This window comes from Accipiter gentilis, chromosome 6 (genome assembly GCF_929443795.1).
Source record: "Accipiter gentilis chromosome 6, bAccGen1.1, whole genome shotgun sequence".
NCBI classification, from domain to species: Eukaryota; Metazoa; Chordata; class Aves; order Accipitriformes; family Accipitridae; genus Astur; species Astur gentilis.
In genome coordinates, this window is record NC_064885.1 from 27229424 (window position 1) to 27246041 (window position 16618).

Here is a 16618-nt window from a genome sequence, read left to right on the forward strand (position 1 = left end):
CTTCAGTGCATAAAAGAAAAATAAAAAATTAAGAACCCCATTTCACTTTTGGAATTAACCAGAATTATTCAACGGATTAGCTACCAACACCCTGGGTAAGAAGTGCCAATAGCAACCGCTCAGGTGACTAAGATGACAACTAGCTCTTGTCAGGTCCAGTCTTCAACATACAATTGTACCTCCAGGTCGACTAGCTTCCTACCACAAAACAGAACTGCAGCCTTAATGTGCCATTAAAACTTTAGAGCCAACCATTTTCAAGGTCGTTTAATTCTCAGTGAAGTGACACTGCAAACACAACGAAGTCCCCAGGACGCTGGGTACTATGCAGGCCAACACGCCTCTCCTGTCAGGTTCTACCAGCACCACCCGTGAGGGAGGGAGCAACCCAGGCAGGTGGCGGCGGGCGAAGGCGACCAGGATGAGGAGAGGGCGCAGGCCCAGCCCCGGAAAACCTCGCAGACCGGCGGCGAAGGAACCTACTTTTCCACCTCCCCACGCCACGCTCTGACGCCGAGGCCGGGCGCGCTTCCTGCGGCGCAGCGCAACTCCCCCCCTCCACGAGGCGGAGGCTGGGCCCGTCCTACCTGGCCAGCTCCCGCAGCGCCGGGATCATGGAGGCCATCTCCAGGCCCTGCTCGGCCATGGCTCCCGCTTTGAAACAGGCCGCGCGCCGCTGAGGCGGGAACTGCGTGACGGCGTGCGGCAGGACCCAAAACGCCTGCGTTGTCGGACGGGCGGCTGCGCTCCCCCGCGGCGCTGCTGAAATTTAACCGCTTCGCCACTAGACGAGAGAGGGGTCACGGCGGCTCAGCGCTCGGCTTCTAACGGCCTCCCACGGGGACCTGGCTGCCCCAGGGGGGCTCTCCTCCGCGGCGCAGGGCACAGACAGCTAACAAGCGAGCGGGGGCCGAGCGCACCCCGCCGAGCCGCGGCCGTTTCCCGGCACGGCTACTGAGGGGCCGCCGGGACCGCCAGCCGGAGGGCAGCCACGGCGGGCGCCTCGGCGGAGCGCGGACCGCGGCTCCAGGGGACTCGCAGCGCACAGCGGGGGAGGGAAGTGCCGCGCTTTTGAGGATGGCTTAAAGCGAGGGGGGGCACGCCGCGGCCTGAGGGACGGCGAAGAGGAAACTTCGGTGCTGGCTAAGAAACCCCTGCCAGAGCGCTGCCTGCAGCTCGCTGGCCGGCCATGGTGGCACTCTCCTCAGGGTGCCCCGGCGTCCTGCCGCCCCGGACTTGGCGGCCTCTCGCTCCCTCAGCTGTGAGACCAGCCCCTGGAGCTGCAGAGAACGGCCCCAAGCGACCCCTGCCGCCGGCCGCCCTGCCATTGGCCGCCGGCCCTGCCCGTCCGCTCGCCCCGCCCCCCCGGCAGCAGGTGGCGGCGGACCCTGGCGGGCGCCGCGGTAGTCCGGGAGGCGGCAGCCGGCAGGTAGGGCGGGAGCGGGGAGCGAGCGAGTGGGTCGCCGGTTCTCGGTGTCACCCCTTCTCGGTGTCACCCCTTCTCGGTGTCACCCCTTCTCGGTGTTACCCCTTCTCGGTGTCACCCCTTCTCGGTGTCCGGGGCGGCGAGCCCAGCTCGCTTAGGTGGCGGGGGGGCGCATTCTGGCAGGTGTGGGGGCTCGGCGCCCACCGGCCCAGCATTCCTCCCTGTAGGTAGCGGTGAGGAGCGTATTTAAACCATATTTAAAACACTGCTGTTAGGGGAGTTTGTTGGTGCTACGGGTTTTGGTTTTTTTTGTTTGGTTGGTTTTTTTACTCTTAGCGTATGGTGTTTTCTGCTCATGTTCCTTCGAGGGAGTGAGCGCGCTTAAACGCTTACAGTACGAAAGGTTTTGAGGGAAAACGCGAAAGGCTACTTAAACATCCTACAGTGTGTGGAGAGTGATGTGCCGCCTTACACCAGAGCGAAAGGTGTGTTTTAGTAGCGGTCCGTGCTGGTGAACGTAAGCTTATGACCTGTGCGTGTGGGCCCTACCTGTGTAGCAAGTCTGCGAGACTTCAGAGTATAAAAGGATAAAATAAAGGGGTTTATGTCTCGACAGGAATAGCAGGGAAGGGTACGTGAGGGAAAATTGAAGTCTGAGCTTTGTTTTTCTAATTAGGAGGTATAGCTCTTTCTGCATTCGTTTGTGAACTTTGTCTTAGTGTTGTTTCTGGGCTGAAATAAAATCCTCTCAGAGGCTACTAATTCTTTTGCCTGTTTCCACTGTGCTAGGGCTGTGTCTCTCGCATGTAAAACAGTCCGTGAAGTGGGTGCATGTGTGTATTTCAGTTAATTCAGACGGATGCTTTCGGGGAACCTATTGCTAATTTTTCATTCATAGGTGGTTACATTTATCCTGCAAAATACATGCATGCTCTTTCATTAGAAATTCTGTTGACCTTTCAACGGTTCCCTAACATGGGAAGGACCTGTAATACTTTGAGGAACTTTACAAAACATAACTGGGTTTTATCTTAGTTTGGTTTTCAACACGTATTGCAATGTTTTCTACCAGCTGATATTAAATACCTTTCTCTATTTTGAGAGAAAGCAGAAACTACGTACCTTTACATGTTTTGTTAAGTAGAAATTTAAGGGTCCAGGAAGACCAGGTATGTCTGGGTTTTGTTATCAGTGTTATTTTGAACTCAACTTTCTACACAGTATCAACTGAAAAAATCTATTGTGAAAACAACATTCTGAATGGAGACTTCTAAGCCTGAGACAACAATTACATTAAGAAAGGTGTTAATTGTACTACTTGTGAATTTGATGTAGAGTTAAAATTCCCATGTCATCCCTGATAAACTTAAAAAAGATAGCAAGATATCTGTTGGGATCTTAGGAGAGTTTAAGCAGGCTATATTATTCTTTAGCTTTCAATCCTAAGAAATATGATAAGTTTATGAATCATAGGTGTTTTTACTTATTGTTGGTAAAGCATAAGTGGGGCACATGAAGTGCTTAATAAAAAAAACCCAAACCAAAAAAATAGTCCTTTTGCCTGGAAGTCTCCTGAGTCAACAGCGAGATCATATTAATATAGGTATTGTTGAAGTGCTTGCATTTGTCATAGGTAGAATGCTATTTTAATTTGTGGTGTTTCTTTAAGTATTTACCAACTATGTAATTCAGGCTTTTTTCTTTTTTTGTGATAAGTACTTATAGCAGCTCAATGAAGAGAGCTCTCCTGCTCTCCATTCTTCACTGGGAGTGAAGTTAGGAGACTTTTTTCCTTCCTGGTAATAAAGCCCCATCTACTGCCTTCTGACCATATCATCAAGTTCCTCCTGCTACCGTGGTCTTATAAGATTCTATGTAAGACTGCCCATTGTGCTGCGAGGATATAAGAACTCTTCTAGATGCTCCCCATGAAAACATTTTTATGGGCACTCACAAAACCTAGCACTCCCCAGACCCTCCAAAGAAGCACCAATTGAAACACCTGACTTCGTTCCTTGCTTTTTTTGAACACACGGTAAGCAGTTCAATAAACTCTTAATTCATGTCCTTGTTTCTTCCTTATCCCATTATTTTATGCTTTTATATCTCTTGACCCTCAGGAGGAGCAGCCAGGTGTGTTGTTATCCAGCTGGAGAGAGTGACTAATTCCTAATGAAAGTAGTGTGTCTTGAGACCATTCTGTATTTTCTTGCCCAGTGCAGCATGCATATTGGTGAAATGAGTCTTAGGTGTGTCGAGCTTGCAGATTGCGGAAGTCAGGGGGAAATTCATGCAGATAGGTAGAGCTAAGTATCAAATCCAGTGTATGTGGCACTACCAAGATTTCTGCTGAAGCTGATGTTACTTCACGCCCCCCCCCCCTTTTCCCCACTTGCGCAGTCCTCTCTCTGTATAATTGCATGATTCTTCCACGCCAAGGCCTCTATCTTCTTTGGCTTCTGTTGCTTCTTTACCACGTGCCTCTGCAGGTCAATGTACTTATTTTCAGACACTGAGTGACTTTACCTTGGGCTGGCAGGTCCCAGAGCACAAGAGCATGTTGATTGTACTTCTATTCCCTCTGTTGCTTAATTCTGAGGTAGAATTACTGTTCTTCTTGGGACTCATCCACTCTGTGGGTGTGGTTAGTGTGACTGCAGTTAAATCTCAGCTGTCTCTTGCAGGTGAACACAAGTGATTATACTAAAACATTTAAATGCACATGTGTATTCCTTGATGATTTCATGAACTGTGAAATATGAACATTATACAAGCTGATACAGTGGTCAGAGGAAATGCAGGCAAGATGGTGCATGGAGGTCCTCTGAACTGTACTACTAAGTAGTTCCATGTAATATCAAGGTATGCTTCTGGCTTATCATTTGCATGGTTGCTGTAATAACACCTGATAGTCTGTATGATTACTTGAAGATGAATTTCCATATATAGTCATGAAAGTGGTTGTCACAGTAGTTGCCTGACCTTTGAACACATAGCATTGTTCCTGTACACCATAAAAAAGTGTATTCCAGCGTGCTCTGTTCTTATCTATGCCTGTGTTACTTAGTTAACTTGGCTGGAGTGAAGGGGTACAGAATATTGGTTTGATGATGTAAAAAAAAAAAAAGAAATGAAAAACTGAAACAAAATTGAAACAGTAAATGGTGGTAAGGACAACAGGCAAGCCAGAAGCCTAAAAGAAGAATTTGAACATCCAACAACTAAGCAAAAACTAACAGGCAAAAGAGAGAAGAAAAAAGTGAGGAAAGAAAATATGACATTAAAATCTGTTTTTCTCATGTGTTTTATTTCTATATGTAATCTAGACAGGTCCTAGCCCTGCAAGCCTTTATCATATTTTTTATATGAATGAACCTGATGATGTAAAATTAAACGTTCGAGTAATTTGGAGAGATAGCATGCTAGATTATACATTCTTTTGGAACCTGGTATTATTATTTATATAGCAGCAATGACTATTTTTTGCTTATTTACAGCTACTACTATTAAACCTAGTTGTCTGTATGTATCTTTTTGTTACTTGTTTCTTGCTCTCTGGTATTTCTAGAAGAGAAGTTATTCTTGAGGCTAGTAACTGTGGAGGAAACGCACAGAAATGTATGTACTACCAGGATCAGTGTTGTAACATCAAGGCTTTTTGAGCTGATAATTTTTGAATGAGAGTTAAGATGCCTGTAATCTAGTCCCCTAAGGCAAAACTTGCAGAATCTTAAATGCTGATTTTAAAAATTAAAAAAAATGCAGAACCAAAGAATGTCATAATGATTTCATGGGAGAAATTTTTCTGTGGTTTAATTGGCTCTGGAAATTTTTTTTTGAACTTGTAGCAACAGTGATGATTAAAAATCCCTTAATAAAGTGCAAAACTGTACTAGTCATGCTAGGAGAAAACTGTGCAGTGTTTTAATTTAAAATGTCATTTAAACTACGTTTGAAAATTCTGGCTCTTTGTAATTTACATAGGTTCTTTCATTAGAATTTCTTCAGTGAAAATCTGAGTAGCTGTACTAGGTACAATTTTCATAGTGGAAAATTGTTGTTTTCTCAGAGATTTAATGTGAGGAGAAATAATTTTCCATCTGGTTCTGTGTTCCATACAAATTAAGACTAGAATAGAGTTTATGCATGGGAATATTTATAAAAGTTCTGCTAAATGTCAACTTTTCCCATTGCATGGCTTACTGTACAAACCAACACAATGGAGGAGGGAAAAAGGGGATTAATGGTTTTTGTCCTTTTACCCCCCCCTTTTTTTTTTTTTTAAGAAGTGAAGTAAATTAAACTTACATATGTCGGAACAGTATTCATTACCTTTTGGAGGCACATGTGTTACTTGATGAGTATTTTTGCAGTACTTGGAGCTTTCACTGCTCTGTAAGGGTTGTGTCAACAGAATAGACACCACCTTAACAGCGTGTAGTATGGAAATACCTAAACTAAAATGATTGTACCCTTACATTTAACTCTTCACATAAAGTCTGTGTCTAATGTTTAGTTGCCACCCTTCTTATTGCAGTAATTAATTAAATAAAGTATTTTCATAGCATTCACCCTGATGTGTGAAATACTTCACATCCTTGATAACTGTTACCATAAAATCTCAAAAAAATCACTAGGTCTACATAAATGGATTAAATAAAAGTAGAACTAGCAAATAAAAGGATCTGATACCAGCAAATAGAATTATTACTGGAGAAAGCTCCACTGTACTGTGCCAGACAATAAGGAAACAATAAATTGTAAATGTAGTGCTGGGAAAAGATACTTAGCTAAGCAACCGCAAATGCTTATCAAGCTAAAACCTAGGGTTTAAGATCTTCTGTGTAAGATGTTGTCTCACTAGCTCATTTCAGCCTTGACATTCGCTGAACAAACAGTTGACTAGTGGTCACGTTGTGATATTCAAAGGGCTATTAACAATGAAAACAACTGGCATTGGTCAGATCAATATGGATACAATTCTGCATTACAGTCATGTAATCCCACTTTATTAAGGGGTTTTTAAGCATCACTGTTGCTACACCTTTAAGAAAGGGCTGCAAAATGAAACAGTAAGGGTGACTTATCTATTCTCCAGTGTATTATGTTTGTGATAAAATTACTAATTACATGATTTCAGCTTTGATTTAGCTGCTTACATGCAGGAAATACTAAATGTCAGTCATGACTTTATTATATACATAACTATTTGTTTTGGTATGTCTAAATGTAAATTACTTGATGAATTTCCAGGTTTTTATGTGGAGGTGTATACTTTAGTTACTGCTATTACATACAGGTGTCCAAGGAGAATAAAGGTAGTACATCACAGTAGCTCATCAGTGAGACTGGTATTTTTAAGCATCAGAAATAAATTATGGATAAAGCAGATTGTGTGCTTCTACATGCATGCTTTTGGTGAGAAAAGGATTATCAACCCACTTTCAGGGTTCTCTTGTAGATGCTTCCTTAAAAATAACAGGCACTAGCAAAAAAAAATTACTGCTGGATCTAGCATTACCCACTTTAATTCACTTAGTGTATTCATCCTTTCATCTTACTAATAATCACTGGTAGAATGGACTGATTAAAAACACTGACATGTACAAAAGCTGAAATATTAGGCCATATGTTATCAGCAAGATTATATCTACTTGAATGCTGATTTAAAGGATTTGTCTCAGTGTGAACTTCAGGAGCTAGCTCTTCCTTTTCAAACCAAGTGTTCCTGATAGGTTTTTATTTTCTGAAATTTTTATAGCTTGGAATGTTTTTTGTCTTGCTGATTTATCAAGCTCCTCTTTTAGCTCCATGTCTCCGTTTCTTCCATGTTGTTTCCACATGTCCTACCATTTCTCTTTGCATTAGTTTATCCTCTAATGACAAATGGAAACTAGATTCTGTTCTTTCATATCCTAAAAGCAGGTCAATATAAAGCAGTATGAAATTCTCCTTTTCTATTGACCAAAGTATTTTACCTCTGTGACGTTTCTAGTCCTTCTAGGCTTGATTTATAGAACCAAGATATATTTAATTGAAACTAGTATGGATTTTGCTAGTGATATAGCTGGCATCAGGACTTGACTCTGAGTATCTGATTGATCTTTTTCCCCCCTTAGGTAACATGACGTATTCAGTGAGAAAACAATTCATAACTGAATATAAAGATATATTTTGCTTTATTTGTCATCACCTTTATCAGCCACTTATTTGTATGGGGCAGAATATTTTTCACATCCCAAATTAGCAAAATGTTATAGCACAGAAATAAATTTACATTTTATTGATAATTCTGTTGATTTAAAGGTGAGTTATCATGTGCTCAGAGTTGTATCCACAGGTACCTCCTTCACTCATTCAAGGCTTATTGGACAAATTCTTCCAAAAGCTGCTATCTTGTTCATCTTAATCATTGCTATTTATGTATCTTTGATCTTTCCAAAGAGATTTCATTTTTATGCTATTACTATGTGTCTCCAGATAAATATTGCTAAACATACATGGAAAATATATATCCTCTGTAAGCTACAACGTTGAGTACTCTGTAATGTTTTGAATAAAGTAAACTATAACTTTATCAGCATTAACTAAAATGTACATGTAGGTACACCATTGCAAAGTGGAAGTTTCCATTCTGTATATGGGAATTACGCCAAATTTTTCTTTTTCTTTTCTTTTTTTTTTTTTTTTAAGTCATTCTAATAAAATTAAGCCTGGCAAAATTTCAGTTACCTCTTACAGTTTGGTAATGCTGTGTATGTCAAGGTGATAGGCTTTTGCATAAAGATGGTATTGAAAGGGAATGCATTCTTTTTTTTTAATAGAGATTTAAAAAAAAAAAAAAAATAAAACTAATGTGTATGCTCCCCCAAAATTTGCAAAAATCTTTAAGACTCTCTGTTCTGCCTGAAACCCAGACCTCCCAGTTGGCTTCTTGAGTACAGGCACCGTGGCTTGGTCACGTCCTACCGAAAAGGACATAATGGCCACACCGGACTTGTTTGTCATGCCAGAGCAAATCCCTCTTTTTGACACTCTGTGTTATGTTTGTGTCCTGGTTTTGGCTGGGACAGAGTTAATTTTTTTCTTGTAGTAGCTGGTATAGTGTTATGTTTTGAATTTAGTATGAGAAGAATATTGATAACACACTAATGTTTTCAGTTGTTGCTAAGTAGTGGTTATACTAAGTCAAGGATTTTGCAGCTTCTCATGCCCAGCCAGCAAGAAGACTGGAGGGGCATGAGAAGTTGGGAGGGGACACAGCCAGGGCAGCTGACCCAAACTGGCCGACAGGGTATTCCATAGCATGTGATGTCATTCCCAGTATATAAACTGGGGGGAGTTGGCCTGGGCGGGGGGGGGGGGGGGAGGGGGGGGTTGCTGCTCAGGAACTGACTGGGCATTGGTCAGTGAGTGGTGAGCGATTGCATTGTGCATCACTTGTATATTCCAATTCTATTATTATTAGCATCATCATCATTATTATTTTCTTCCTTTCTGTCCTATTAAACTGTCTATCTCAACCCATGTGTTCTCCTTTTTTTTCCCCAATTCTCTCCCCCATCCCACTGGGTGGGGGGAAGTGAGTGAGCGGCTGTGTGGTGCCTAGTTGCTGGCTGGGGTTAAACCACGACAGTTTGTTTCCATAAGGTGGCTTGCACCCTAAAATGGCAGCTCTCCTGTTGTGGTGAAAGACAGCTACTGGGTCAGCCATGCTGGGCTTTTTAATAAAGTTCTGTTTGATAGACTGCCTTGGGGAAAGTAGAAATTATCTGTGGTAATTGAGCACATACTTCTGTTGCATTACAAAATTTCTGCATGCTTTCTCTCCTGATTTTTTTTTTTTGGTGGTGATTAATCTATGGAACAAATTCTTCTGCTATATAATTTATTCTTTAAGCTACCATTCATCTTTTTTACTAAGTAAATTAAGATCAAGGAATTTAAACTCAATAGGGTTAATCCATATCAGTCCTTCTCAATCAAATAAGCATATGTTGGATGAGTAATTGGGTGCAACTGTAGTCTCTGTGCTACCTAAGAAGTTCTTCATTAAGATGTGACTCAGTTTTATTGCTTTGAGCTGGACTCCTCAATCAGAGGGACATAGACCAGTAACAAGGGGATAGCTTGTCCCTCATATTTGAATGAAAGTATGGAAGTTAACAATAGTGTTGGCTTGCTAATGGATACTAATAGCACAATAAATATTTCTGTGCCATGTTTAGAAATTTTAAAATGGGGATTTAAATATAGATTACTGTTTAATGCTCAAGAGCATTAATTTTGGAGAGTTGGAAATATGAGTTATTTTTCATGAATTGTAACTGTGTAAAATGACAGTAAACGATTCTTATTAGGGTTATTCAGTTTTTGTGAAGGTCAGTGGGAGGAGGATGAGCCCCTTGGTGCAGACTAGTAGCTAACTTAAAATCCAAAATGTTTGTGTATTTAGTTAAAATATTATGTGAAATAAAATGCGTATCTTGTAAGATCTGCTCTAGAGACTCCTTACAAAGGTAATCTGCATGACCAGCTTAGAGGATGTTCTGTGTAGTAAGCCTTGTGCCCTATACTTACTGGACTGTAGATAACTGTATAAGCATATCTTTCTCAGTTTATGGACTTCGAGTCATTAATTTTGAAGCAAAACCTAATGTTTTTGAACTGTCATTTTTAGGGTTGTTACTAGCCTAGCACTATTTTGTAAGATGAATGCTTTTATAATACTTGAAAAAGGAAACAAAATTTCTAGTTAATAAAATCATGGACATCTTTATGCATTGTTTTGTAGCACATGAATGAAATGTTAGATATGTATTGTTTTAGTAGAAGTGCCTGGCTATATTTTATATTTAAACTTTTTTAACTTGTGAGTTTTTTGGGTTTTTTTTGCATAGTTGCAATGTATGATTTAAATGCTTAGGGATGTCTGCTCATGTTGCCAGCTGAAACTATTTAAAAAAATAAAATCAAAGCATTTGTCTAAACCCAAGATTTCTGTAAAGTTTTTTTAATTTTTATTTCTGATGTTTGTAAGATGGCAAAGTTTTCACCTAAGCATCAGAAACAACTTTATATTCTTAAATTAAAGGTATCTCCTATCATATGAATCCTAAGGCTGAGGTTTTGAATAATTCAGTTGCAAAAAATTTGCTCAGAATTTTTTTTCTTTTTCCTCTTCAAAATATTATTAAAATTGACAGTTGGCAACAACAACTGGAGATGTTTTCTTCTGGCCTAATTATTAAGAACTATAGTACCAGCAAATGAACATGTCTGCTCCAAATAATCTTGTAGTTTAGAAGCTACAAACAATACCCTAGTTAGTTTTAGTTCCTCAGATTTATTAATGTGCTCCTTTCATCCTCAGCACTTCAGCAAACATAGCTCCCTAAGGCTATGAACTGGCAAGTGGGTAGCGTTTATGCATCTGTGGACTCTTACAGAGACTGAAGGGTTTTAAAATGCTGCCATTTGCTTTTGCCATGTATCGTAGAAGACCCTCTTTTTTCCCTCTAGCTTGACCAATGAAAAAAGAAAAGCAAAAATAACCTATGAATTTTCCATGACAGAAAATCCTGGCTTGCTTGTAGTATAGTAGCTGATCAGTCTAATCTTCTAATAATCTTTTGAACCATGTAGAGTTGAATGAGGAATTAGCAGGTGACAGAAGGCCATACTGCCATCTGATAATTAATGAAAACTGAAAAATACTCTGGCAACACACATCTATTTGATATTATTTAGTAATTGCAATTAGCTAGAATATGAAGAATAAGTGGATGTAAATTGAATTGCTGAGGGCAGGAGAATGAATGTGCGTTTCTATTGTTACTCTTAATGATCTTCACATGATTAACTTCTGGGGTGACCTTAAAACTAAGTTCATTAGTAAGAGTTAGCCTGTGGCACTCCGCTGGAGTTTTAGTATTTGTAGCAAGCTGAGGTTTCTTACTTCAGACTACCAGAGAGCAGGCACACAGAAGGATAAAGGCAGTAGTTTTCTGGAGCGTTGCAGTTGCACTGTTTTAAGATCTGCCTCCCCTTCTGCCTCTTAGGCTGTTTGTTCACTGATAGCTTTGTTCATAGTTTTGCTTCATAAGCTACGTGCTAACTAAATGTTATTTTCATGCTTGGAGGAGAGAAAAGTGGTTCATAACGTTCCGGTTGGCTTAAGAAAAAGATAATTTTCTGAAGTTATGAGTGTCATAGAAGGATAAATTCCTTAGCAAAGCACACCAAGTACAGTATGTCCTACCTCTCAAGAGGCACCGAATCTGGAAGAAATAGAGACTTGGGACAAAAACTGACAGCCTTGCCAAAGATACTGTAAAAATATCAGTGTTACTGTAACAGATTAAACAGTTGAGGGTGAGTATACTTTGATTGTAGTAGATGGAATGCGAAATCCAGCAAACTGAAAAACTGTGAAGTTCATAATGTGAAATTGTAAATTGCTAATAGCAGCAGCAGAATTTTGGCTGTGAAATTGGTAATAACAGTTGCTGTGCTAGAAGTTGTTAGATAGTGAAAAGCTGTGCTATTTGTTGTATTGTAATGTTTCTGATTACTTTTGTTTCCTTACTATAAATGTTGAGGTGGAGATAACATTGCAACTACTTGACTTTAATAGCACTATCAATTTTAGAAACATACTATTTAAATGGTAATTTAGAGGCAGACCAGAAGATGGTGAGTCAGTCACTTTCACAACATCATCAGTTCTCACAATTTGACTGAGCTTTCCATGAAAATTGAAGATGTTCTCAGAAGTCACAGTTTTTGAAGTTGAGAAGTTATGTGAGGATCTGTTTAATTTTAAAACAAATTTCTAGTCCTTCCAGCTACAGAGAAAAGCTTGAAAAATTAATCTGAGAATAATGTGAAGTATCCGAAAACAGAAGATGGATGTCATTCCATATAAGTAATTTTAAAACCTTTTGCCATTTCTTTTTTTTTTTTTTTTTTACTTGGTTAGGGTCTGACTTGTGATTGTTTTTGAAAAGTTGGGTTTATGACTATTGCTTCTGGTTAGCATTTCTGTTTTGTAATTAACTAGCAGTGCTGTAGTTTAATAAAGAAGTACAATAATACTTAAAGCATTACCCCCAAGTTGTGAATCTTATTTGTAGAGTACTGGGACACCCAGAAAGCCCTTCTGTCAAATGAGGGTTCTGTCAACACATTGTGAGCTCTGAGCATGAGTTTTGCTGCATGCACAGACAAAATTCATATTGATGCAAATGTTTCAATAGGAACTTCAGGATTTGTTTCCTAATTAAGATATATATATAGGAGAATATTTATATAAGAATTTCCTATTAAAATAATGCAAATTTTATTTGTCATTGTAGTTGCATGCTAACAAAAGCTGTATGTGCATAAACCTAGACAGAGAAAGAAAGAAAGATTAAGTATCATTTGCTGGCGTGTCTTAACTCATTTCCTTTTGCTGTTGTAAACTTGATATGTAACGTCAGCCTAGGCACAAAAGAATGACTCGAGGATGGAGTGCCTGAGCGAACTTGCTTTTATTAGTGTAGCTTTTCCATTTATATTTTAGTGTGGTTTGCTTTAATGAAATGTCACAGAGAAACCAAGTTTGGACTTAAAAAAACCCAAAACCTCTATTCTTCAGATCAGTGACTGGTAATCAAATGGGTTTTACTACAAACTGGTTCCTAGTTTCTCATCAAATTTCCTATCTGTTAATGATAGACTTTCCATCTAACATGCATTTGCATGGTAAAACTGCTATGATCCTTTCACCTTAGTAGGCATTCATCTTGCCACAATTTCTGGGTTTGGCACCCTGTGCTATGGTGGCTGTTCTGTTAGTTCATTCCCTATTTTTTCCTTGCTTTTGGTGGTAGCATCCGAGGCACTGCATCCAATGCTAATGGCAAAGCACAATGACTAGGAAACATGGGATATAAGTTTCAGTAAAATTAACTGATTTTTGGAGAGTATCAGATGATCCATCCAGAGGGCAAATGATAACTGCTGGTGAGAAGAAATAAGAAAAGGTCCTATAAAATGAAACAGTGTATTAAGTTGATTGAACTTGTTGAAAGACAGACAAATCTGGCTTCTGTTCAAGGCTCAGGCAAATGCTTCTGGGATGAGTGTAAACATTATGGTGTTTACACTTGTAAAGAAGTTTCTTCTACCAAGTCACCTTAATCTGTCCTGAGCCCCATCGTAACTGTTAATACCTTGCTAATTAATTTGATTGTAGGTCTGCAACCATGGATTACTTGAATACAGACATTGCCATGTGTAAAACGGAAAAGCAAGATTGTTGCTTTCAGAACAGTGCCTTTAAATGTTTAATTTATATTCAGAAACTCAACTTAAGATTCTTGGATAAAAAGGTGAGATGATGGGGTTGCTTCATTTCTGTTACCATTATTATTTTGAGTTATAGTGGGCAGGCTCGGTGGTGTTCTTGAGCTAAGGAAAACATGTTAATGCTTAATGTGAATAAAATTTTTCAGTGTAAATGCATGTGAATATAACTGTGAATAGAAGCAAACCTAATTGTAACTATGTTATATATCTGAAGAGAGCAGAATGGGTGTCTCAAGGGTAAGCCACACAGCTTTCAGAAAGGGGCTGCAAGTTTCATGAGTTTTATACCAGGATTTGTGAATTTCCTTTGTGAGCACCTGTTTTAACTGTATTATTAAAAGGTAAAAATTATTCTAGACTATGGACAGTATGGTGGAAGCTAAAGCAATACTAAAATGATTTACATTGGGAAGGTTAGTACCACACCTACAAAGATCACATATATTACAATCCTAGTGGTTTCCACAAATGTACATTTTCTAATAGTCTAGAGAAGACATTTGTTCTAGGGTTTGCTCAACAAAGGGAAGGTCTTCTGCATGATCTCATGTTTCCCAAGGGAATTCCCTGATCCCACTTCTCCTGTCACTGTTATTGCCTATTCTTACTCGTCCTTGTGTGCCATTAACAGCACGCAGGTGTTACTGCTGGATACAAGAGTTTCTTATTGTAAAATCAAAATGTTAGCGAGTATGTCTATGACTTTCCATGTATGTAATTGTTGTGGATGGACTGATGCACTTCACTCATAAGAGAGAGGTAGAAATATGTTTATTGATACAAAACGGTGATTTAACAAAGTTAGATAGTAAATGCGCCAGTGGTCTAACAAGATGTGATGGCAAGGTACACTTGATTGTTTACTGCATAGAGGACGGGATCAGATAAAACTGTAAGGGAGACCCTCCCTTTGAGTCATGATGTTCAGAAGGGACCCCCTTCCATTCTAAACACCTTCTCAGGAGGAAGTTTAGGTGCAGCTGGATCCAGACTTAGTCCCAGACTTGGTCAATGGTTTATGTCTAAAGGATTATTATATATGTGCAATCAATCCTTTATATCACTTAGCTAAGATTCCAAAGTTTCAGCGGTCTTATTCCCAATTCAGTTACTGAGTATCTGATGCGATAAAGATTCTCTCAACCTCAAGGAGTAACGTTGAGAGGTGTCCCTACTTGAGGGGAGATCATGGCATGCAGCCTGCTGCCATATAGGAGAGCTCAGTGGGCTCTGGGCTGTCCACTATTTATGGAGTAAGATAATTGACTTATAGTCATATTTACATACCGGCTACAGATGTTAGTTTCTTTCAAATTTGGCTTGAGTCAGACATTGACCAGCACTGTGGTTAGGTGGGTGCATTGCTCAAATTAGCCCTTAGCTGTTGTGTTGTTACCCGTCTCCCCTGAATCCACATGACCCGACCATCCAATACAGCTTGCCACTGGTGGTTATCACTTGAGCAGGGTTATGGGAAATAAAGGTCATGGTGTGGGAGGAGTGGAAGGGAAGGGGAAGCATACTGTCACGGTAATGAACTGTGGAAATGAGACCTCGAGGAACCTTTCTGTTTACACTAATGCTTTGCATTTCTATGGCAGCACTAAACAAGAACTGTTTCTGTCTGTCTTGGAAGGAATATCATTGCAGTTGCATTGTACTTGAGTTATTTGTTTCTAAAGTTTTTCACTAGCTTATTTATGGCATCATTATTAGGGGTGCTGAAAATCCACAAATTCAGCTGACTCCAGTTGAAGTTGCTGGAATACAACTGAAAAACTTGGCCTTAACTCTGGTACCTTTGCTGTGATAGTATCCAATAAAGTACATTGTGAGCCTCTGGAAGATGTTCTGTACCTGAATGCAAAAGTAACTAATCCCCTTTAAACCAACTGTAAGGCTTGATTAGGATGTTTTAGAACTGAATTGCAATAGGTTGGTAGCACATATTCCTTGCTTCTGAATTCATCCAGGCATTTGAACTTGTGCACCCTTAGCTCTGTCTCCAAGCTGTTTGCCTGCAAGTAGTAGGCTTGAACTTCTTTAAAGGGCATAATAGGACCATCCTTTTCTACTGTAGATTGTAACAACTCTTATTCTTGTTTATTCTATTTCATTTCCATGAGAACATAAGCTTCTTTTATTCACAGAGAGTTCTGAAAACACTTTTCAGTGGGAACAGTCTCTTAATACTGGATAGTTGGTATGTTTGTTAAACATTAAGTCCTTATGCATTTCATGTTCTTTTTTCTGATTAAATCTTTTGTTGTTGGGGAATGAAACAAATACTTAAAATACTTCAAATTGATCATGAAAGATGTTGAGATAGCATAAAAGAGAATTAAGATTTATGGTTTCAGTGTATTCAAATTTCTACTATGCTTTCATTTTCCTTATATGTCTGCGCTTCTCTTGACAGAGCTTGGATACCCTGTGTGTGCTGTTACTGAACTTTGAGCAAGGCAAAGGTTGTGCATATTAAGACCACTAGCAAGTGCTACTTTAGCAGATTCACTGTATCCAACGTTTACTTTGGGTCAGAGTTCTTTGAATTTAACCATGTTAGAGATTCTGTGGGGAAACTTTATTTTTGCGTCCCTTAATTTGTTGCTTATTATGGCACAAGTGTTTAGTATTTTATATTGTATACTTTGCTTCTGTACTCCCTAGTTTACTGGAAAGCTAATATGTTATATTTAAATTACATAAAATATGCAAATAGTTCAGAATACTTAATCTTGAAGTTTTCATTAAGTAGCACCGTAAAGCCCATCTCAAAACTGGGATGATTTTGCTTCTGATTAAGGGGTATATTGTTCTTGCAGTCAGTCTGATTTG

General features: G+C 39.6%; 2 protein-coding genes across 10 annotated transcripts in view; one reads left to right on the top strand and one right to left on the bottom strand.

Annotated features, from left to right (window-relative positions):
- ATR (ATR serine/threonine kinase) overlaps positions 1 to 687 on the bottom strand; it is a 43029-nt gene extending 42342 nt beyond the window's left edge. For all 6 annotated transcript variants that reach the window (XR_007506343.1, XM_049802786.1, XM_049802783.1 and 3 more), the window contains exon 1: positions 588 to 687. Coding sequence is in view for 5 of the 6 variants with exons in the window: in XM_049802786.1 (XP_049658743.1) it covers positions 588 to 646 (59 nt within the window). In the remaining variant the exon portion in view is untranslated. The remainder of the gene's footprint in view (positions 1 to 587) is intronic.
- A 721-nt stretch (positions 688 to 1408) lies between these two features.
- PLS1 (plastin 1) overlaps positions 1409 to 16618 on the top strand; it is a 50270-nt gene continuing 35060 nt past the window's right edge. For 2 of the 4 annotated variants that reach the window (XM_049802846.1, XM_049802849.1), the window contains exon 1: positions 11377 to 11800. The gene's annotated coding sequence lies outside the window, so the exon portion shown is untranslated. Of the gene's footprint in view, positions 1430 to 1786; positions 1912 to 11376; positions 11801 to 16618 lie in introns of those variants that run through there. The other 2 variants (XM_049802847.1, XM_049802848.1) reach the window with 2 other exon arrangements.